The 21,726-nt window shown below is 27.1% G+C and overlaps 1 protein-coding gene across 1 annotated transcript; it reads right to left on the reverse strand.

The window, feature by feature from the left end:
* Nucleotides 1–11,507: 11,507 nt before the first annotated feature.
* LOC131609152 (uncharacterized) lies at nucleotides 11,508–14,727 on the reverse strand. The gene is made up of 2 exons (XM_058880811.1): nucleotides 14,573–14,727; nucleotides 11,508–14,304 (listed from the first exon to the last, which is right to left on the reverse strand). The coding sequence occupies exon 2, from the start codon at nucleotides 14,249–14,251 to the stop codon at nucleotides 11,786–11,788; it is 2,466 nt and encodes an 821-aa protein (XP_058736794.1). The 5' UTR covers nucleotides 14,252–14,304; nucleotides 14,573–14,727; the 3' UTR covers nucleotides 11,508–11,785.
* Between the last annotated feature and the right edge of the window lie 6,999 nt (nucleotides 14,728–21,726).

A 21,726-nucleotide genomic window follows, 5' to 3' on the forward strand; every position in this document is an offset into this window, starting at 1 on the left:
CCTAATTTTGTTTAGAGCTAAAGGGATTGTGGTCGAAGTTTCCTCAATATTAGCAGATTTGCCTAAAGGAGAGCGACCGTCTTCATCTATCTTAACTTTGCTAACTAATGGTCTAGTCTTGTAGTAAGCAGGAAAAAACTTATTCATAGATTGGATACTTTCACTCGGTAACGGACCCATAAAGGCAAGAGTTTTTTCAGAGAGTTCAAAGGGAATGATTACCTGGGAAGCGTAAATAGCGCGTATCTCTTCAGTGTTAGGGTTTGGAACGAACTCTCGTTCCCCAGAACGTGTTGTTGATTGGAGCTTCAACGCGGGTTGAAGAACATTTGAAGATGAAGCCATGAAGAATTTTTTTGATTAAAAGAACAAGATTCTAAAAAGAGTGAAGATGTATCAATTTTTTGGTGAAGAAGATGAATGAAAGGCGGTATAGAGACATAAGATCAAGTATTTAAAGGTTTAACGGAAACCTTTTTAAATCTTTTGGGTAAAGCCCGAGAGACACGTGGCGGCTGATGGTTTAATCCAACGGCGGTTGAATGATTTAGCCTCACTCCTAGTATGTAGGAGTAATGATCAGGAAGTAAGGTTAAAACGTGGGAATGTAGGTTATGAGAAGACATCTTTGAAAATGACAAGACGTTTCGGAAACAGTGTTATCAGTGATTATGACGCTAGTCAGCAGTCTTGGAACTTTCAAGGATCATAAAAACGAAATCTTATAATGACAAGAAACGCCTATTTCTGTTGATTCTCGAAACAGGCATTTATTGGGGGCAATTTGTTAGCTGAAGATTTCGTTTTATGTTGTTTATCCTTCGAAGGAGTTGAGAATCGAAGGAAAGATGGTTACTGATGGCCATCCCTTAAAAAGTAAAAGAATGGCTACTGATAGTCATGCTTCGAAAAATAAAGACTTCTAAGTTCGATGAAGATAAGTGAACGATGAAAGATTAATGAAAACATATGTCTTCGGGACTTAGACAAAATTCATAGAATATGTATTCAAGTATTACTACTTAGCGTGTTTTTTAGTAGTGTTTGTTTAATACACTGCCACGCGTCGAAGATGGACTCAGGCGGGAAGATTTGAAATTCGAAGACGGTTTCGTAACCGTTCAATAACAGATGGCTTCGCTGGAAGTTCTGATGAGTAACGTGGCAGCAGATTAGTATAGGACCGTTAAGGTCGAAACTAGTATAAATAGGAGTCTTAGTGTTAGGATTCTGTGTGTTCATTTTGTACAAATCACTCACATATTTACTCAAGTATCAAGCGTTAAGAGAAAGAGTTCGCTGAGAAAATGTACGTATGACACCACCATTTTAATACATGTGTATTATCTTTTGTGTTTATCTTTCAGAATTACTGCATTTCGTTTATTTCTTGCCATTTACGTTTCTGCATCTTTACTTTAACGTCATTTACTTTCGAATTACTTTCATGCTATTTACTTTCAAAGTCTTTTATATTTCTGCAGTTTAAGATTCTTTACGTTTCAATTGTCCCTTTAATTTTTATGTCATGTCACTTCGTTGAAGTCACATTTATATATAATAAAGTGATTGTCAAGACTATTTGTTCTGTTAATCGAACAACGCTTATTGAAGAAGACAAATAATGGATATGGTTCGAACAAACATTGATAACAATCTTCTTGACTATGTGTCCTAGGATCAATCTAGTCGATCCTGCAAGTAACCAAATCATATTTATTATAGTTTGGAAGACTAGCGGTTGTTTACCGGAAATCACCGTAAACAAAACTGTACAAGAAAAGATTCATTCACATCCATACCTAAGGACTTCAACTTTGCCGCCAAATTTCCCATTTGCGTCACATGATCATGAATGGGTTGAGACCATTAAAAAATTTTAGTCGTCAAAGCACTCATCAAATTCCCCACAACAAATTTGTCAGTAATTTCAGAATTTGAATACTCTTTCACATTTTTTCATAAATTCCCTTGCGTTTTCAGTGTTGGGTATAAATGGCTTAACATTGTTTTCCATCGTCATTCTCATCAAGTTCAAAGATAACCTGTTGGACCTTTCCCAAGCCTCAGAAAGAGACCTTTCATCGTCAGTACTATCCTCCGTAATGGTCGCGGGTTTTTCATTCATTATCAATGCCATGTCCAAAGTCCATAACACCCAGTTGAAACTGAATCTTTTCAGACCAATCATCATAGTTTAGCCCATTGAAATTTGTCATTGCATTGCCCAAAGCAAACATATTAGTAGTAACTGCAAACATTTAAAACATGCTCATACGTTAATGCTTTGAATAAACTTCATAGATTCAAACTAATCATCTTTAAACATGTATCTAAATTCACCTTTGGGTGATACATAAATACATTTCAATAAAATAAACAGATGTTAAATGAGCATACTTTAATGAAGAAATAATCATACTCAAAATAACATGCATGTTTATCTTTGTATATACAAGCAACAAGTATGTTGATAAATACCTTAATTTCATCAATTATAAGTCATGATCCATCTTTGGATGATATATATATATATATATATATATATATATATATATATATATATATATATATATATATATATATATATATATATATATATCATTTGACATAAACATGTTATCCATATAACATCAAACCAAAATTCAACTGTATAATTTAGAATTATAAACTTTAATGAATTTAATCACTTTGGTGATTAACAATTCTAGAACAATTATATTTAATATATAAAAAAAAAAACGATACACTGTTTTTAAAACAATAGCATTTAAAAAAAAGTTATCATGACAATCTGACAAGTTAATTAAACTAAGATATGCACATAAAAAATTTGAAAAGATAACAGAATCATTAAAAATTATATATATACATAAAGTTTCTATGTATATATTAATGGATATATAAGGTACTACCTTTAATACCTTGTTACTGCATGAGCATATTGTCGACCTCCGTTTTTGGCCATACCTCTCGCGGAGAGATACGTGAATTGACTCTTTTTTGTTTCTGCTTTTGTATTTTTGAAAATCAGAGAGTCGCCACCGACCTTTTATTTTATCCAACTAAGGAAAGGTTTATAAAAGAAACAGAAAAAAGACCTTTAAGAAATTCTGGGTAAGGGGGTAGGTTATACAAAGGGAAGGTGTTAGCACCCTTTGTATCCATGGTTATCCATGGGCTCTTTAATTTGCTTAGCTCACTTGTATTCAATTGCTCTGAAATGCTCGTATGTGGTTTGAAATACCTTTGTAAATTGAATTTGTAATGATCCTTGTGCGGATGTATACAAAGTGTTTTTATCTTTCAAAAGATGCTTTGGAAAAAAGAGCGTTAACTTCGTAATGATCCTTGTTTGGATATATACAAAGTATTGTCTTTTTGAAAGTTTTATTTTGAAAAACAATGATATATGAGAGATTTGTTTGTTTTGATTTGAGCAAGCAAATTAGGAGGTCTACCCTGAGTTATAAGGTCTTTATCCTATTTCCTTTAAAAATCTATCCTTTCAACGGATATAAACAAAAGTTCGATTTTGCGTTTGAAATAATAGAATTTGACTTTGATTTTGAAAAGAATAAGAAAGGGATTACCTTAAGAGGTGCAAATGTGATTGTGTTTTGATTAAGGTATTTTATCTTTGAAGTTAGTGATCTAACGGTTCAATTTTATCTTTGGCATGTACGCAGTTTATATGTGCTGGAATTTAAAATGCGGAAATGTAAAATGCGGAAAGTAAACCTACGCTATGACATCGATTGTGCAGGAAATGTAAACTACGCTATTTACATGAATTTGGCAACCTATACATTTATCTAGGAATTTAAATTGCAAGAAATATAAAAGAAATGTTTTTGGATTTTTATGATTAATTTTAATTATAATTAATGCATGATTAATTAAATTAAAATGAGGAAAAAAGATGAAAATAAATTTCAAACCTAAAAATTAAGTTCAAAATATGTTCAAAAATGCTTGTTAATTAAATTTAAAACAAAACTAATTTTTTTTGGGATTTTTGAAATTTGATTTGAAATCTATTAAGTTAATTAATACATAATTATATAAATAATTACACAAATAATTAAAACTTGAAGAGAAAATTATTCTAAATATGTACAAAATTAGCCTATGATATATAAACAATATTTAATATAAAGAACAAATTTTTTATGATTTTTGATTGGTTGAAAATAATTAAAAGATAAATATATGCATATTATCTAATTAATTATACAAAATATTTAAATTATGAAGAAAAATAAAATATTTTTATATCAGAAAATAAAATATTATTTTAGAAACTTAAAAATATTTTTTGTGTATTTTTTAGATATTTAAAACTATTTTTAATTAATTTTATAAGTTTAATTGAAATAAAATAGAAAATATAAAAAGATATGATCATGTGTGGTTGATTAGGCTGGATTATGGTGTGGCTGCATATTTTGATGCGTTGGATGAAAAGTTGAGAGGATCCAAGGGCTGTGAGGTGAGGTTACATCATAGCCACATGGAAATCAGAGCACATAATCATTCAGGTATTCAAAGTCCACGCTGGGACCCACGCTGGTTGACCAGCGAATGAGGGACTCCCACGTAGTCATCTTCCTCCTTCGTCCCATGCAGATTTCCTGAAGGCAAATTATGGCGGTTAAAACCGTCGTAATTTGCGTCGCAGAAACGCCATAATTCACATGAATCTATAACCTGCAAAAATGTTAGCTTCAAACAACAAAAGTAACCCAGATCCCCTAATTAGGATGCTCTGAGTTCATTGGTGGTGTTAGTTTTGATTAAAACCCACTCCATCTATGAAAACGAAAGCTTTGCATCTTTAGAGTTCAAAAATGGCACACGATGCTCTAGGGTGTATGGCTCATAGATGATACGTTGGATCATCTTTAATTCATGTTAGGAACACATAGAAATCATCATATTACATTGAAAAGGATTAGAGCATGAGATATTGAAATTGGAAGTTTAATGGAATATGGAAGAATGGCTATGCATGTTCTATGTACAAACAAGCAAGACTATTGATTGGAACCTGTTCTATAATAGCCCAGGAGAAGATTGAAGTGTTTATTTGATATTGATATGAGCTTATACAAAGAAAACGAAAATTACAAGTGTTTAGGTATTTTTTGAGAATGTTGGTGAGTTTCTTTGATATGCCCTTGCTATATTTCGTGTGTGTTTGTGTCCCCCTCTTTTTGATGGAGTATGCTGAGCTATTTATAGGCCATGGAGTGCTTAAAATTGAAGCTAAAAGCATTGATTGCTTTTGTTGAATTTTTGACTTTCAAGCTTAAAATTCAAGCAACCATTGCTTGATTTTTCCACATCTCTTGCCCTAGGCCTTCCTTGTATCTTCCTTGCTGCAGATTGTAAGCTAACTTTGATGAGTCATGCTTAGAATTCAAGCTATGTTTTATCCTTCCTTTTTTCCTTTTTAATTTAATCTTAAATGGGATAAAATTAAACCAAAAATGAATAAAAATGATGTGGGCTTTGTCTTGGTCGTGGGAGGCCCATAATATCATGGCAAACATGTTTGAACCATGAAAACTTGGCCCCATTTGGAAAAAATACATTTTGAGCAATGTTGGTTTTATGCATTTTCCCAAAATTTAGCCAACTTCAACAAGGTGTAAATCCCTCAATTTTTGTCATATGAAGGAGATCTTGCACTTTTTGGAAACCTCAAAGAGTCCTTTAACCAATGTCTTTGGTCTCATGTCAAAATGATTTTTGATGCTCCTTGTGTATCCTTTTGAAAAAAGTGTCTTTTTGTTGACTTTGAAAATGACCTGTAATATCTTGGTTCATATTTTTCAAATGGTGAACCTAATGACCATGGGACCAATTGCATTTGAAAGATAATTGAATTTCCTTCACAATGAGCTTTGGTTTGAATTTTTTGGATGAAGGATGAGAGAGGTATGACCAGTCAAAGTTCAGTTGACTTTTTAGGAGAAAACCCTAATTATCTTAGGGTTTTGTTGATTTTTGATCTTTCCTTGATGAATTATGATCATCCAATGATCAAATGATGAATCCTTTGACAAAATATGGATGTTGACAAAAAATTTCATTTTTGACTGTCTGTTGACTTTTTGGTCAAACGGGTCGTCTGTTGACTGTTTGAGCTGCTGACGGTGCGTCTGAGTGAATTGAAGTTTGAAAATTTGTATGATGGTACTTTGAGATGTATGGAGGTCCATGAAATCCATTTGAAGTCTCAAAAAGTTGTTTCTCCTGAAAAAATAAGAAACCCTAGTCAGGGACTATTTGTGTAGGAGACAGTTAAGCGTACCTGATTTTTGTGCAGTGCCGAGTCTCTGCTAATCATGTGATATTCAGAAGACTTATAGGACAAAAATCTTGGAATTTTGAAATGCAAAAGTTTGATTTGATTGATGGTACAAAACACGGAGAATTGTACTGTCAGCAGTTTGACTGTCAACTGACTATTCAGGCATGTAACAGCTAGAGTGAAAAATCAACAGTCAAAGTTAATTTTCTTTTTGTTGTTTTTGTTTTATGTGAAAGATGAAAGTTTATTTACATGACTTGTTAAAAAACACAGACATAATAAATAATTATTATTTACTGTACGCGAGCAAAATTACCGATAATAACCCTGAAAATCATTTAATGCACAGAAACATAAATATTTGACTGGAAGAAAACACACAAAATATTATCTGAATAATTAAGCAACAATATGACAAATAGTACAACATTTAATACTGACAGTACAGACATTACATACTATAATGAACAATACGACGAGTAAACGGTACATTTAAGAAAATAAGAGATACGGCAATTTAAGAATGACGATTAATAACCCATGCTATGACCAACAGAAAATAGATGATCGGGAGTGTAACCATCGCAGGTCCACATTTTTCAGGACTATGCAGACAGAAGAAGGACACGATCCTCGTAGCAATGGTGATGACCATAAGAAAACATGTTTCCATCCGCTTCGCCATTTTGCCGGGGGAAGAAGAGAGAATGGATATGAAGTAGAAATTTGAGAAATGATTTAGAATTTGATGTGAGATTTTATGGAAAAAATGAGAGGTATTTATAGAATGAAAAGAGGGATAGAGACGTTGGGGAATGAAGTGATTCCGTACAAAAAGAAAATTTGAGTGGAAGTAAGATTTGAAAGAAAGTGTATGATAGTGTTGGGAAAAAGAGAGATGTGTAGAATAAAGTTAAGATTTGATTTTTGAAAAAGAGATTTGAAAAGAGATTTTGAAAATAATGGAATATAGTACAAAAGTTAGTGGGAAACAAAAATTAGTAATAATTTACTTGTTACCAGTACAGTCTGAATCCCGGACTCTGCGCCTGCAAAAGATTTAACTCTGTACCAATTGTGTCAGTACTATTTATCTGTAAACAAATATCAAATAAATAGCGTGTGTGAAGCAATAAACAGTACTTGGCGTTTGCGTAAGAGTAAATCCAACAGCGAGCCAAAATACTGTATAAGAAAAATTCTAAAAACTAAGTATTTCATATGTCAGGATATTTGTGAAATAAAAATCCATGATTATATGAAACTCCTAATTTTTAGATTGGAGTTTTCTTGAAAAAATATGCGGGCAAATTTTGGGGTATAACACATATCATAATAGAGAAATAAAAAAAAACTTGAAGTTTCTATGTGTTATCAAAGCGATGCCGACACAGTACCTCTTAACATTTATAATAATACACACATTTTCAAACTAGCAACATTACGACATTGGTGCATATCTTTCAACATGCTAAGCCACTTTTACGCACAGTAACAATACAATGCAATAACAAAATACATTATTATATTAATCATTATCGGAAAATTATAACATGGGTAACTTTGCTCTGATACCAATTCTTAGCATTATTTCATTTTGGATCTTGATATCATGAATTTCACGGTGTTTTAAATTCTATGAAGAACAATAAAAGCGTACCCGGATCCATAACGACGATTCTTGTCTGGTTCTCGATTCTTGATTTCAATTGTTCTCTCCTATCTTCCTTCTTCCTTATGTGTATCTTTGATGATGAAAATACTTTTATGTATTTGTGAGAAAATGAAAAGGAATGAGAAAAGTTGATTTTTCTTGCATCCTTTTATTCTATCCCAATAGTTATGTCCCAACAGTCATGAAGAGAGAAGAGAGATTTATATTTTGAATTTCAAAATAAAACCTCTCTGACTTAATTACCAATTAAACCTAGACAATCATCACATTTAAGTATCTTTATTTAAAGTCAAATTTTATTTACATGAGCCACACCTAATTAATTAAGTAATATTAATCCAACACAAATTACTATATCATTTGTATTAGCTTGATGTAAACCAATATAGGACCTCGGAATAAATTTGTACATATAATTACGTTCTAAGTGTAATAAAATTTAATATAAAAAGTAGTATTTAAATGTAGATGAAATTCATCGTTTAACTTCAACAGATTAATAAAAATTGACGTGCGACAACACAATAATGCAGAGTTATATGAGATTAATATATTGCATCCCATGTCTGGACCACGTAACAAAATTTATAAAACTTAATTACGTAACAAGAGAAAATTATAAGTAATTAACTAATTATATGTATATATTTATTAAGGTGTAACAAATATGAAATTTATTTGGTAGCAACCGAATAGAAAAATATTTAATTATTTCTTGATGCTAGTGTATGTAATCTTAACTATCTCACGTTTGGAGTAAGACAAAGAAAAAGAAATCTATTGCACTTAACTTTTGTCGTATTTATGCATTCAGTTATTTTTAGGTCGTTAGATTAAGATTAAATGGTCAAAATTTAAATATTATTTCTAATTTGTATAAAATAGAAATATTTAATATAAAATTTTAATCGTTTAATTTTAATTCAACAATTAAAAAAATGCCGAATGCTTAATTATGTCTAATTGAAGACCGCATAGAATAGTGGTCTAAGCTAGAGCATCTAGTAAATCTATGTACGTTTTCCAACGTGACTTTAAACATTCCTTTGTAAATAAACTAGTAAATCAACCGTATTGTCGCACGAGCACATTAATTTGATATTATATATATAATTTGTTTAAATATTTATAATATTAAATAATAACGATAATTGTATAAAGAATAGTGATATTTATACATTTGCATAGGTTAAAATAATTTTATATGACGGTTTTATACTCAAATATATATTGAAAATAATATTTATAAAAAGAATTGCGTAAATTTAACTGATTGTGTCCCGTTACAAATTATTTAATATGATATAGATTTTATTTAAATAAATATGTAGATATTTTCTTGATAGTGCCCCGTGAGAAAAATAAAATTTTGACATTTGAAAATAAGAATTTTGTGTCTCAAATAAAAAAAATTTGTTAATTAAAATAAAATATGTATTTTGCTGATAGTTTCCCGTGAAAAAGTAAAAATATTGACATTTGAAAATAAGAATTTTGTTATCTATCGACTTAATATAAATGTAAAGAAGTCATGATGTCAACCCTAACCACATGTCATCTTGATAACAATAATTACCACATGTCATTTGGAAATAATTCTAAATACACACCATAATTATACAAACTCAAAATTAAAATAAATAATAACCATAATAATAATAGAATAAATAATAATTATAAATATAATAATAATATTAACCTTAATAATGTAAATAATAAGTAACAATTAATATTATTTAATAATTGACACAATATTAATAATTAAAATAATAGCAATAATAAAAATATTATTTAATAGTTGATGAAATATATTTTAATATAAAAAATTTTGTAATAATTGCAATATATTTTATTATTATTATTATTTTTATTATTATTATTATTATTAATATTTGTTTATTTATTTGTTTATTTATTTATGTATATTAATATTTATTTGCAACATTTTTATTATTATTATTATTTTTATTATTATTTTTATTATTAATATTTCATCAACTATTAAATAATATTATAAATAATATTATTTCATCAACTATCCATAGTAATAAATAAACAAATAAATAATAATTTAAAATAGAGTAAAATTAAATATACATAAATAATATTTTAATATAAGTTGTTGTATTCAAAAAATATTTTAATTATAATTAATTATATATATATATATATATATATATATATATATATATATATATATATATATATATATATATATATATATATATATATATATATATATATATATATATATATATATATATATATATATATATATATATGAATAAAAAGTAACGCTTATTGACACTACCTTACGAATAAATAATATTATCTTAATAATAATAATAATAAATATAGTAATTATAATTAAAATAATATAATAAAGTATTTTTCCACTAATAGTAATAATTATTTTTTAAACTATTTTATCTTAATAGTTTTGTATAATATAATTTAGACAAATATTTAATAACGTTTACTCAGTTAACGACAGATATACTATATAAATAAATTACTTAAGTAATATGTTTTATTGAATATATTTTGTGATTAAATTAATAAAAAAAATTTTAAATATATTTTATATTGATAATAATGAATAAATAGTGATGCCCACATGTTTATATTCAAATAATATATTTATTTTACTCAAATTTATCATATCATATATTAAGACATTAGTTTGCAATATATTTTAATATAAAAGAAATAAAAATTTGTTTTTATAAATATTTCATAACTATTTGAACGTTTTTTTCTTCAATTCAAATCTGTAACTACTATTATTTATTTAGAATCATTCACTCATTTATTATATTATATAAATTTGATATTTTTATAAATATAATAAAATAGTTACATGTTTCTATTCAAATAATATATTTATTTAACTCAAATTTATCATATCATATATTAAGACATTAGTTTGCAATATATTTTAATATAAAAAAATAATAATAATAATTTGTTTTTATAAATATTTCATAACTATTTGAACGTTTTTTTTTTCAATTCAATTTTGTAATTGTTTAATTAGGATCATTCACTCATTTATTATATTATATTATATTTAATTAATACGTTATTATTTTTATTATTTGTTATTGTTCTATTCATATCCAAATCATTGTGTATATAAATATGTGATCATGGTTTATCATCATTTTCTACAAAACAAATCTTTGATGGTGATTTTTTTTTTTTATAATGGTTTTTGTTTCCCTTTACATATATGTCTTGCATTTAGTTTGTGTGGCATAATAGAGACTGAGTTATTCTATTACAAGTATTTAAATTCTCTTTTTTATTGATATTATTTTTTCTATTTGAATCAGGAGAAGATGATAAATTTGTGTTTGATCATTGATGCTTGGAAAGTCTGCAGATTGGTCACTTATAAATGTTTTTATTGATGTAATTTTTTAATAATTGTTCAAATAAATAGATATATCTTTATCCCTAATATCTTTATTCAGCATATTGTTATGGTTGCTGTAAGGGTTTAGCCCCTTTGGAAATATGGAATACAGAGAAAATATAGACAATCGGAGAAATGTAACTTTATATAGAATTCATTAGAAACAATCCAATAGGAATTAAGTGAATACAATGCAAACTGACAAATTAAGGAACTAGTAAGAGGATAAAAGAAGATTAAGTATAAGACTTAATCATTACTCTCAAGAGAGTACCAAAGGGGAGAGAGGAGTGATTCATCAATTTTCTTCCATACCTTTGATGCTAATCAATGCTCCCTTTATAGAAGATTAAGAGAATATTTCTTGTTAACTCTATTCCCTTAATTGATGGATCAAGTGACACATGTCTCTTTTCTCTAACCATTTTAATGACTCACTTTGATGACATGGCTTTTCTTCAATTTGGATCATAACATTACCACCCCCATTAAAAATCAACCTTGTCCTCAAGGTTGAAATCATAACAATGCATATAAGTAATAAAAGCATCCTTTCAAGTGACTTCCATGTCAAGTGAATCTTCATAATGAAAATAAAATAACCACCTGGATCCCATTTAACAATTGTAGCATTAAACAATATATAAAACTTTGGTGCAATTGGCCCTTGTTTAGTCCAAACAATTATTGCCCATGTCACAAAAGTATCGAGTCTTCCGTTGTTTATGACTTTGGGGTATAAGGTTTGAATAACAGCCACACATCCTGCATCTAATGTATATCCCAATTTGCCAAAGCATGTGGCTTTGTAATTCAGTCCATTGATAAGTCTCTCATACAACTTTTCAAAGAAAATAGGTGAAAAAGATAAGTCATCATGTGTTGCATGGGCATGAGCTAAGCAATTATCATTCTTATTGGCAGCCAAGGAACAAGGGTGATCCTTACTAAATAACTCATCATTAGAAACAAACATTACCATTTGGATTGTAGTGATGTCAACTACAAGAAGTTTGGCTCTTAAACCCAAGACAGTGACCTTCCTCCACCATTTTTCCTTCTTGGAAACCACACACATATCTTGGAATGTGATTTTAACAACAAGGAAGTGAATATGCATTACTTTGAACTGAACCAATATGTATAGTTCATGACAAATCCAAAGTCTATATATTATCATGAAATATGCAGCAATGACAATTTTTGAGAGATATTTATATGTAAGCCATTTAAACTTTGTAGATTGAAACCAAACATCATAGTTAATGGTAGGAAAAGCACATTGTGAAACAGGATATCCAAATGAACCAACCATTGAAATGCTAGAGAGGTTGAAATTACCATTATTAACAAGCTTATCCAAGCCAAGAAAAACACCCGAGAGTTCCAACTCAGAGCCAGTGAAATAGGCATAAATTAATTCCTTGCATTCCACTGAGATGCTAAAGTCCAAGTTCTTATATCTTGAATGTGAATTGTGATTACCACTAGAATCATCAAAACTTTGTAGTGGCATGACCTTACAACCCAAAACTCCATTAAGAGTCAAGTCATACACAACAACCACATTTAACATAGCAAAATGATGGAAGCTCAGTAGCTCTTGTAATTTAACTTGAGCAGTTCTTTCAACAATCATAATTGACAACCAATTCCCACCCTTAAGTTTGGTTTGGCAATGAGATGAGTATAATACTAGTAAGAGCTCAATGTGGCAGCAATAGAAAAGACTCACAAAATCATGACAGCTTAGGTTACGATTCAGAATCATACCACAAGAATTACAAGCAAAGCTAGCCAATAAATAATATGAAAGGGGGACTGATCCAACAATAGAAATTAAACCAAACTCAAGTCCAAGTCCACTAGATGGAAAACCATTACTACAAACATGATAATTATGAAGCAAATTATTACTTGCAGAATACTGGGAGTCCATATCTATTTGTCCAATAATTTTCATCATACTCAACAAGCTTGTAAAAGTGTCAAAAGAGAAATCAACTGTGAGGGGAATTTTGACAAACAGATAGTGGGCATCAATTAAGGACACAGTATTCTTATAAGCATAAGAATAACATGTTAACACACAAACACTTGGAATTTGGGGATCAATTATGGGTGTGTTGTGATATTGAGTTCCAATTAAAATATTCTGCTTAAATTGGAGATAGTGAATAAGGTTGTTTACCTTGATTGAGGTTAATGATTTAAGCGGTCTTGTGTAAAGTGAGTGATGTAGCCATGGTGGTGCGAGCGGCGGCGGCAGAATGAAGACTAAGTCATATGGATCCAATAAAGGAATCATAGGCAGGGTAAGCGTCACAACGGGACTTAAATTCCTTCTGACAATCACCGTTAAAGACCCCGGTCGCTTGCTATCGACTTCGGTTGTTGTCTTCTTCTTGCTATAACAATCGTGCCCGACAATGGAAGGAATAAAATCTTTGATTGTGGAAACCACATAAAAATTGGAAATCGATGGCTCAATGACTCGATCACTACTCAGGTTAGAAGCATCAACAACTAATAAAGTTTCACTTAAAGCTTCTGAAAGAGTACTCGTCTCAGCAGTCGTGTATGGGGTAGTCAATACCTCAACATCGAGCAAATCAGAATCATCGATCTCTTCTTGCGGTTGGTCGGTCATTCTTGTAAGAATCACCAACGATTGATTCTCTGGAGATTGCAGAAATGAGTCCAAATCACCATTAGAAGCAGAGCTCACTTTAAGTGCAACCAATTGCTCCTCAACGCGGTCTAAACGCAAGGCATTAGTTGTGCGTAACATCTTATACTCAGCATAACGTACATCTTCCTTTTCCATGAATGTTTTCATTGTGGCGTTGAGTCTTTGGATGGCTGCCTCCAAACCATTCAAACAAGTATTATCTGCCATGGTGAGATATGAAAGCACCAATGTAAGGGTTTAGCCCCTTTGGAAATATGGAATACAGAGAAAATATAGACAATCGGAGAAATGTATCTTTATATAGAATTCATTAGAAACAATCCAATAGGAATTAAGTGAATACAATGCAAACTGACAAATTAAGGAACTAGTAAGAGGATAAAAGAAGATTAAGTATAAGACTTAATCATTACTCTCAAGAGAGTACCAAAGGGGAGAGAGGAGTGATTCATCAATTTTCTTCCATACCTTTGATGCTAATCAATGCTCCCTTTATAGAAGATTAAGAGAATATTTCTTGTTAACTCTATTCCCTTAATTGATGGATCAAGTGACACATGTCTCTTTTCTCTAACCATTTTAATGACTCACTTTGATGACATGGCTTTTCTTCAATTTGGATCATAACAGTTGCTATTGATCCATTTGTTACTATTCTATTGTAAATTATTTGTTACTATTGTTCCATTTGTTCTTTCATTTACCTTTAACGTATAAATTATTAAACTAATAATACTTTTAACCTCAATCTAAAAGTTGATCGTGCATATGTTCCTTAAGGTAATATTGAGAAACTTTACGTGCTAAAAATGTGTTTGAAGAATTCTGATTTACTGGGGGTTAAACACATAACATTCTGAAAGTAATAAGCTTTCTGATTTAGAATTTATAGCTGAATATAGTTATGTTATTAGAATATCTATTATTGTTTTATTACAAAAAAAAAAAGTTTTTTTTGTAGGTTATTGTATTTGGTTTCAATTTCATATATGGCTTAACAACTAATAATTATTTGGTTATTTAGTTTTATAATGGTTCAATTTTGAAGTTTTCTTTGTGTGATGTTCTTTCACGTGATTGTGTTAGGATCGAAACTATTAATGATATTATAATGATATGTAAGTCATTTGAATATTTAATTTTTTATTACATAAATTTAGATGATGGTAATTATATCTTAAGTTTGTATATTTTTTAATTATCATATCAAAATAACATGTCTGTTTATATAATTTTTGTTATTATAGTTTAGATGTTTCTATAATTTATATTTATTTTCGATTAATAATTAGATAACCATTTAAATTAGAATAATAATAATTATTAAAATTATTTCTTTATAAAGTTTTTGTAATCTCGATAAAATCAATTTTTAATTAATTTTTTAAAATAAATTTATATTTTCTCTAAAAATAATACCAAAATCTTCTCATGAAGGAGTGAACCTAAAAAAAAAAAAAAGACCAAGCCTATTCTTTATAAAATCTACCCGCAAGAAAATAGGGATGCAATTATAGTTAGTGTATTCCAATACCATTTGTCCAATATTTACCATAGAATCCGCACAACTATTCTCTTCTCTCAAAATATGAGAAGCCACAAAATTCATACTATTAGTGATATTATTACAGTTGACCTATCGGTTCCGAACTTGCCAAGGCACAAAATCCATACTATTATCTTATAAATTTATAAGATAAATTTTACGATTTCTTACAAATAAAAGTCTACATATTTTTGACTACGTAAGTAGTTATAATATAAACATGTGTTATTTAATTTCCATATTATTAACTAAAAAGAAAAAAAATTAATTTATAGTCTTTCGCATTAAAAAATTAATAATATAATTGTAAATATAACCTGAATGGCCTACAAGATAATTTTATATATATATAGTTTTATTTCTAATATACTCGTGCGAAGCACGGGTTTTGGCAATCTAGTATATATAAATTTAAGGTTGTCATGATGACAACCCTAGCCACATTTCACATTGGTAGCAACTCTAAACCCAAATCCTAGCCACATGTCACCTTGGTAGCAACTTTAAACACAAACTCTAATTGTATTTTTACTAATTTGTCCATACTTTAAAAATAAATAATAATAATAACTATAATAATAATAATAACTATAATAATAATAAACATAATAAAAATAATAATTATTATACTTATACCTAAAATAATAATAATAATAATAATAATAATAATAATAATAATAATATTCTACCACATTATTAATAATAATAATATAAATAATACATTATAATATAATATTCATCTAATTATAAAATAATAATAGTAATATAATATAATATTTTATAATATTCAGCTACCACAATTAAAAATACTATTATTTATAAAAATTATAATTATTTATCTATTATGCACTCAACTATAATATTTAACACTATATTAATAATTATTAGAAAAAATAATAAGGAATAAATGAAACAATTATCTAACAATATAACAAAAATATATATGTTAAAAAATTGAAGTAGCTAAAATATTATAAAAATAATAATTGAAAAACAGAACTAAAGATTAATTGATATAATAGTTTAAAATTTATTAATATTTTATTTTAATACTTTATAATATGATATAAAAATATTTTTTAAATATTGTATTTAAATATAAACTTTATTAATAAATAAATTTGAGAATTCGAAATTTGAAGTGATAAAATAAAAAAAAAATCTTAAAAGGTATATTTTAATCTAATATTATTTTTAAAATCTACAAATAATATGTTTTTGGTTAATATCAATAAAGTTTTTAATAACTATTTTACACATATTTTTAGAAAAATGTAGTAATTTAAAATTTATATAAAGTAACAAATCATTTTAATTATTAAAACTTTATGAGGAATGAGTGAAACAATTATCTAACAATATAACAAATATATATATATATATATATATATATATATATATATATATATATATATATATATATATATATATATATATATATATATATATATATATATATATATATATATATATATATATATATATATATATATATATATATATATATAAGTAGAAAAAATATTATAAAATAAATAATTTAAAAAAGAACTAAAGATTAACTGATATAATAGTTTAAAATTTATTAACATTTTATTTTAATACTTTATAAGATGATATAAAAATATTTTTTAATTATTGTATTTAAATATAAGTTTTATTAGTAAATAAACTAGAGATATCGGATTTTGAAGTGATAACAAAATATTTAAAGGTATATTTTGATCTAATATTATTTTTAAAATCTACAAATAATATTTTTCGAGAATATCAATAAAGTTTTTAATAACCGCTTTACACATATTCTTAGAAAAATGTAGTAATTCAAAATTTATATAAATTAACAAATCATTTTATTCTTACTCGATTTATTTTATTGAAAAATGTATTTCAATAAAAATTACTAACTTATATAATTTTTTTCTTTTTAGTTTTTAATGTTATCATCATTGTATTTTAATTACATTTTATTTTTGGAACAAAAATCAATTACAATTTTTATAATTATTGCAAAAATTAATATTTATAAAATGAATAATTTTATGAAACGGCCAATAATAATATCATTTTATTATTCTGAAACCGATAAATTTGTCCCACTTCCTATCTTAAATAGATAAACTTTTGTCACTTTTTTGCTCACACGTATATTTAAGAATTTAATGCATAACATGACAAAACATGGAATATACGTCTCTTGCAATCATCTACTATTCTACGCCGATTCAAAAAAAAAAAGATTTTTGTATCTTTATCTAATATTTTAATCCAAAATCTCTTGGATGGTTTTATCTTTTTTTTTTTGGCTTTAGTTTCATCTTTTTTACATCTATTCAAATCTATTTCATGTCCATGTTTTTTCGAATAAATTTTATTTTATCATTTTGATCATATTTAAATTTATTTCATATATATTATTTTGATCATATTCAAATTAATTTATACTCATATTCATATTTTATAATATAATTTCTAATTATAATTTTGCAGGTAGTGCAATTTGAATGAGAGCCCAATCGGCACAAGCTCCTACAAACAACAGTCTTAGCATCAATTTTGAAATATGCAATCATCTAGATAATCTAAATTTTAGAAACAATAATATATATGCTTATGTTAAGATGTTTTTTATTTTTTGTATTGATTTTTAATTTTTTAAATTTAATTTCCTTCATTTTTTTTATTTAAATTCTAGAAACAATAATATATACGCTTATATCAATATAATTTCTAATTACAATTTTGCAGGTTTTACAATTTGAATGAGAGTCTAATCGTCACAAGCTCCTACAAACAATAATCTTAGAATCAATATTAAAATATACGTTCTCTTACAATCATCTAGAGAATCTAAATTCTAGAAACAATAATATATATGCATATGTTAAGATGCTTTTATTTTTTGTATTGATTTTTAATTTTTTTAATTTAATTTCATTCCTCCTTCTTCACAATTCTAGAATGGTATTACTTATGTTTTCTTTATAATATAAATATATGTTGTTTAGTATTCTTATAATAAAGATGCACATAAACTTATCGGCCTTCCAATTTAAAAGTTTGTCGGCTTCTATGAATAACAATCTTTTAATAAATATTAAAATATACGACTTTTGCAATCATTTGGATAACCAAATTTCTATAACAGTAATACACATGATTTCGTCCACATATAATCATACCAATTAGATTATTATTTTTGTTTAATTTTCGTCTTCCACTTATTATTTCTTTCGAATATAACCATACCAAATAGATTATGACTTCTTCCACTTATCATTTTTCTTTGGATTAATTTTCTTGATCTTAAATTCAAAATGTTTTTGTGATCTTCTATATTATTCTTAAAATTTAACTTTTTCTCAAATATTTGTTTATAAAACTACATATAATAATTACTTAAATAAAATCATTTAAAAAAATTCCACAAACAAATCAATAATCTAAAATTTTGAAGTTTAAAATATTATATACAATAATAATATATTATGGGCCAACCGTGCAACGCGCGGGTTATATACTAGTTCAAATAAATATAGTGTTAACTAAAATAAAGTAGGTATTTTGTTGATAGTGATCAATGAGAAAAGTAGAAATTTTGACATTAATTTTTTTTAATAATTATGAATAATTTTGACATTTAAAAATAATATTTTAATAATTATGTTAATTTAATTTATTAATTTATTTATGTTTAAAAAATAAAAAAGAAAAGATAAAATTGAGAGAGAAAATATTAAAATGAAGTGACAATATTGGAGAGAGAAAAGGAAAATGATAGTTTGAAATATGAAAGATTGAAGGACATGTGTTGTATTTTGGTTTGTTTGGAAGTTGAATAAAATGGTTGGATTATGAAAAGACAATTTAGTCCTTTTTATTTTGTAAATTGTTGAAATAGAAGGGTAATTTGGGTAGAATGGTAGACTTCTTTTTTAATAGCTTGATAGTAGACATGGAGATTTCCAACTATAACTATTTATATATAAAAGGGTCACAGCTCACAAGGTTAAAAGTAGAGGTGGCAAAACGGGTCCAACCTGTTGCGTATTTCCGTTTTGCTCGCACTTTAGTGTGGGACGGATTAAGGTTTTAGGCCCTCACCTTTTAATGTGGTCGTCCCGTCCTGTTTTTTATGCGAGCTTTTGTGGACATAAAAATTAACATTAATTTTAGCATTTTAAGGCTTAAAATGTATAATGCCGGCGGACTTAGCCCGCTCCGCCCTCACTTTTTTGCAGGGTGTGCTAAGGTTTTAAACCCGAACCCCTAACTACGACCGTCCCACCCCATTTTTTTACGGATTTTCATAGGGTGGATCTAAACAGGACGAGCATGTCCGTTTATCAACCCTTGTTAAAATGTCTTTCCTCAAACAGAATGACTTACTTGAATAAATTAAATAACTCGATCATAAGATTTGATTTCGATACTAAAGTTGCAGAGATATTAAATAAATTTAAACAAACTTGTTGTTTAAAAAGTTCTAAAAAACTATAACACTTTAAAAAATCATAAATATCAAAAATTTAATCAATTTTTCATATTTATTAAACATTTATGACTAATAATATGTTTTATTTTTATAATTTTTTGGTTTTTTTAATAAATAATTATAAAATGATGTTGAGTTTTTTTTTTTTTTGACCGGATGTTGTTGAGTTTTATAAAACAAAAGTTTGGAGAAGACATTAATCCATCCGATTTGCATAAACATTTGGTTCATCATTTTTATCAGTTTTGATTGGTTCACAACTACTTTCATCTGATTGGTTGCATGAATTATTAAACTGTTATTTCAAATCGGTTATCTTTTTAATTCTTGATTCAACCGACATGTTCGAACCGATTTTTAAAATCATATATATATATATATATATATATATATATATATATATATATATATATATATATATATATATATATATATATATATATATATATATATATATATATTATTATATATATATATATATATATATATATATATATATATATATATTATGAATTCTATATTGACATTTTAGATTTAAATATAGACTTTTAACATAAACTATGATTTTATTTTAATATTTTTAATGTTAACAATGTGTGAAATATTGTATATATCACAAATTCAATCCGTTGATCTTTTAAACCTAATATAAACCTCTCCCAAATCTAAACTGCTTCCTATTTCAAAATCTCAATGGTCCCCTCTTATATAGTTTTAAAATCATCTCAAAGTTGAAATAGGAAAATGGTCCCCCTCTTATTATTTCTAGAAAGTTCAAATCAAATCTTTGTGTCTCATTAAAAGAAACAAAACACTCCCATGCCTCACAGTTGGGAGTAACACCATGAACCCTTTGTGAATTATTACACATGTCAGAACCTCAGCATCCTTGGAATTTTCCATGCATCGATATTCGTTGGAACTGTTAATAATAACGTCAATGATAAAAATTATAAGTTCCATATTTAAAGTCAGAAGTACCTTTCCTGAGGCCCAGCTAAACAATTCAACGGTCTAAATTTTTTTATCAATTTTAATAAATTAATTTGAAGAGTAATCTACAACTCAAATTAGATTTTATAGAGTTTAATTTACGTTAACGGATTTTTTTATTCAAATCAAAACTAAGAACGTAAAAACATCGACGTATAAAAATAAATTTAAGTGCAGAAAATTATAAGCAAATGCATTAATGTAACTGTGTTGATCAGATAAAATTATAACTTTTTTCATCATCAATATTTTATATATAAAAGAATACAAAAAATAATGTAAATTTTTTTTTAATCTTATCATTATCAATATCAACAAATTAAAAATGAAAACACAAGTAAATACTTAGCAGATTCATTTCAAATTAAAATAGTAGTATTTATAGATATGTAAATTAAAATAAATATCATACAAAGCATATAAAAAATATACACATAGTATTTTTTTTTTTTGCAAGAAACAAACAAAAATATGATGGCATGTAAGATTTGTAACATAATATGATCCGATTTGATTTGTTTAGATTTGCAAAACAAAAACCGACAATCGAACTGAAGCACACGATTCTCTTAGAAAATATCACAAACAAAT

This window comes from Vicia villosa, linkage group LG6 (genome assembly GCF_029867415.1).
Source record: "Vicia villosa cultivar HV-30 ecotype Madison, WI linkage group LG6, Vvil1.0, whole genome shotgun sequence".
Classification (NCBI taxonomy): Eukaryota; Viridiplantae; Streptophyta; class Magnoliopsida; order Fabales; family Fabaceae; genus Vicia; species Vicia villosa.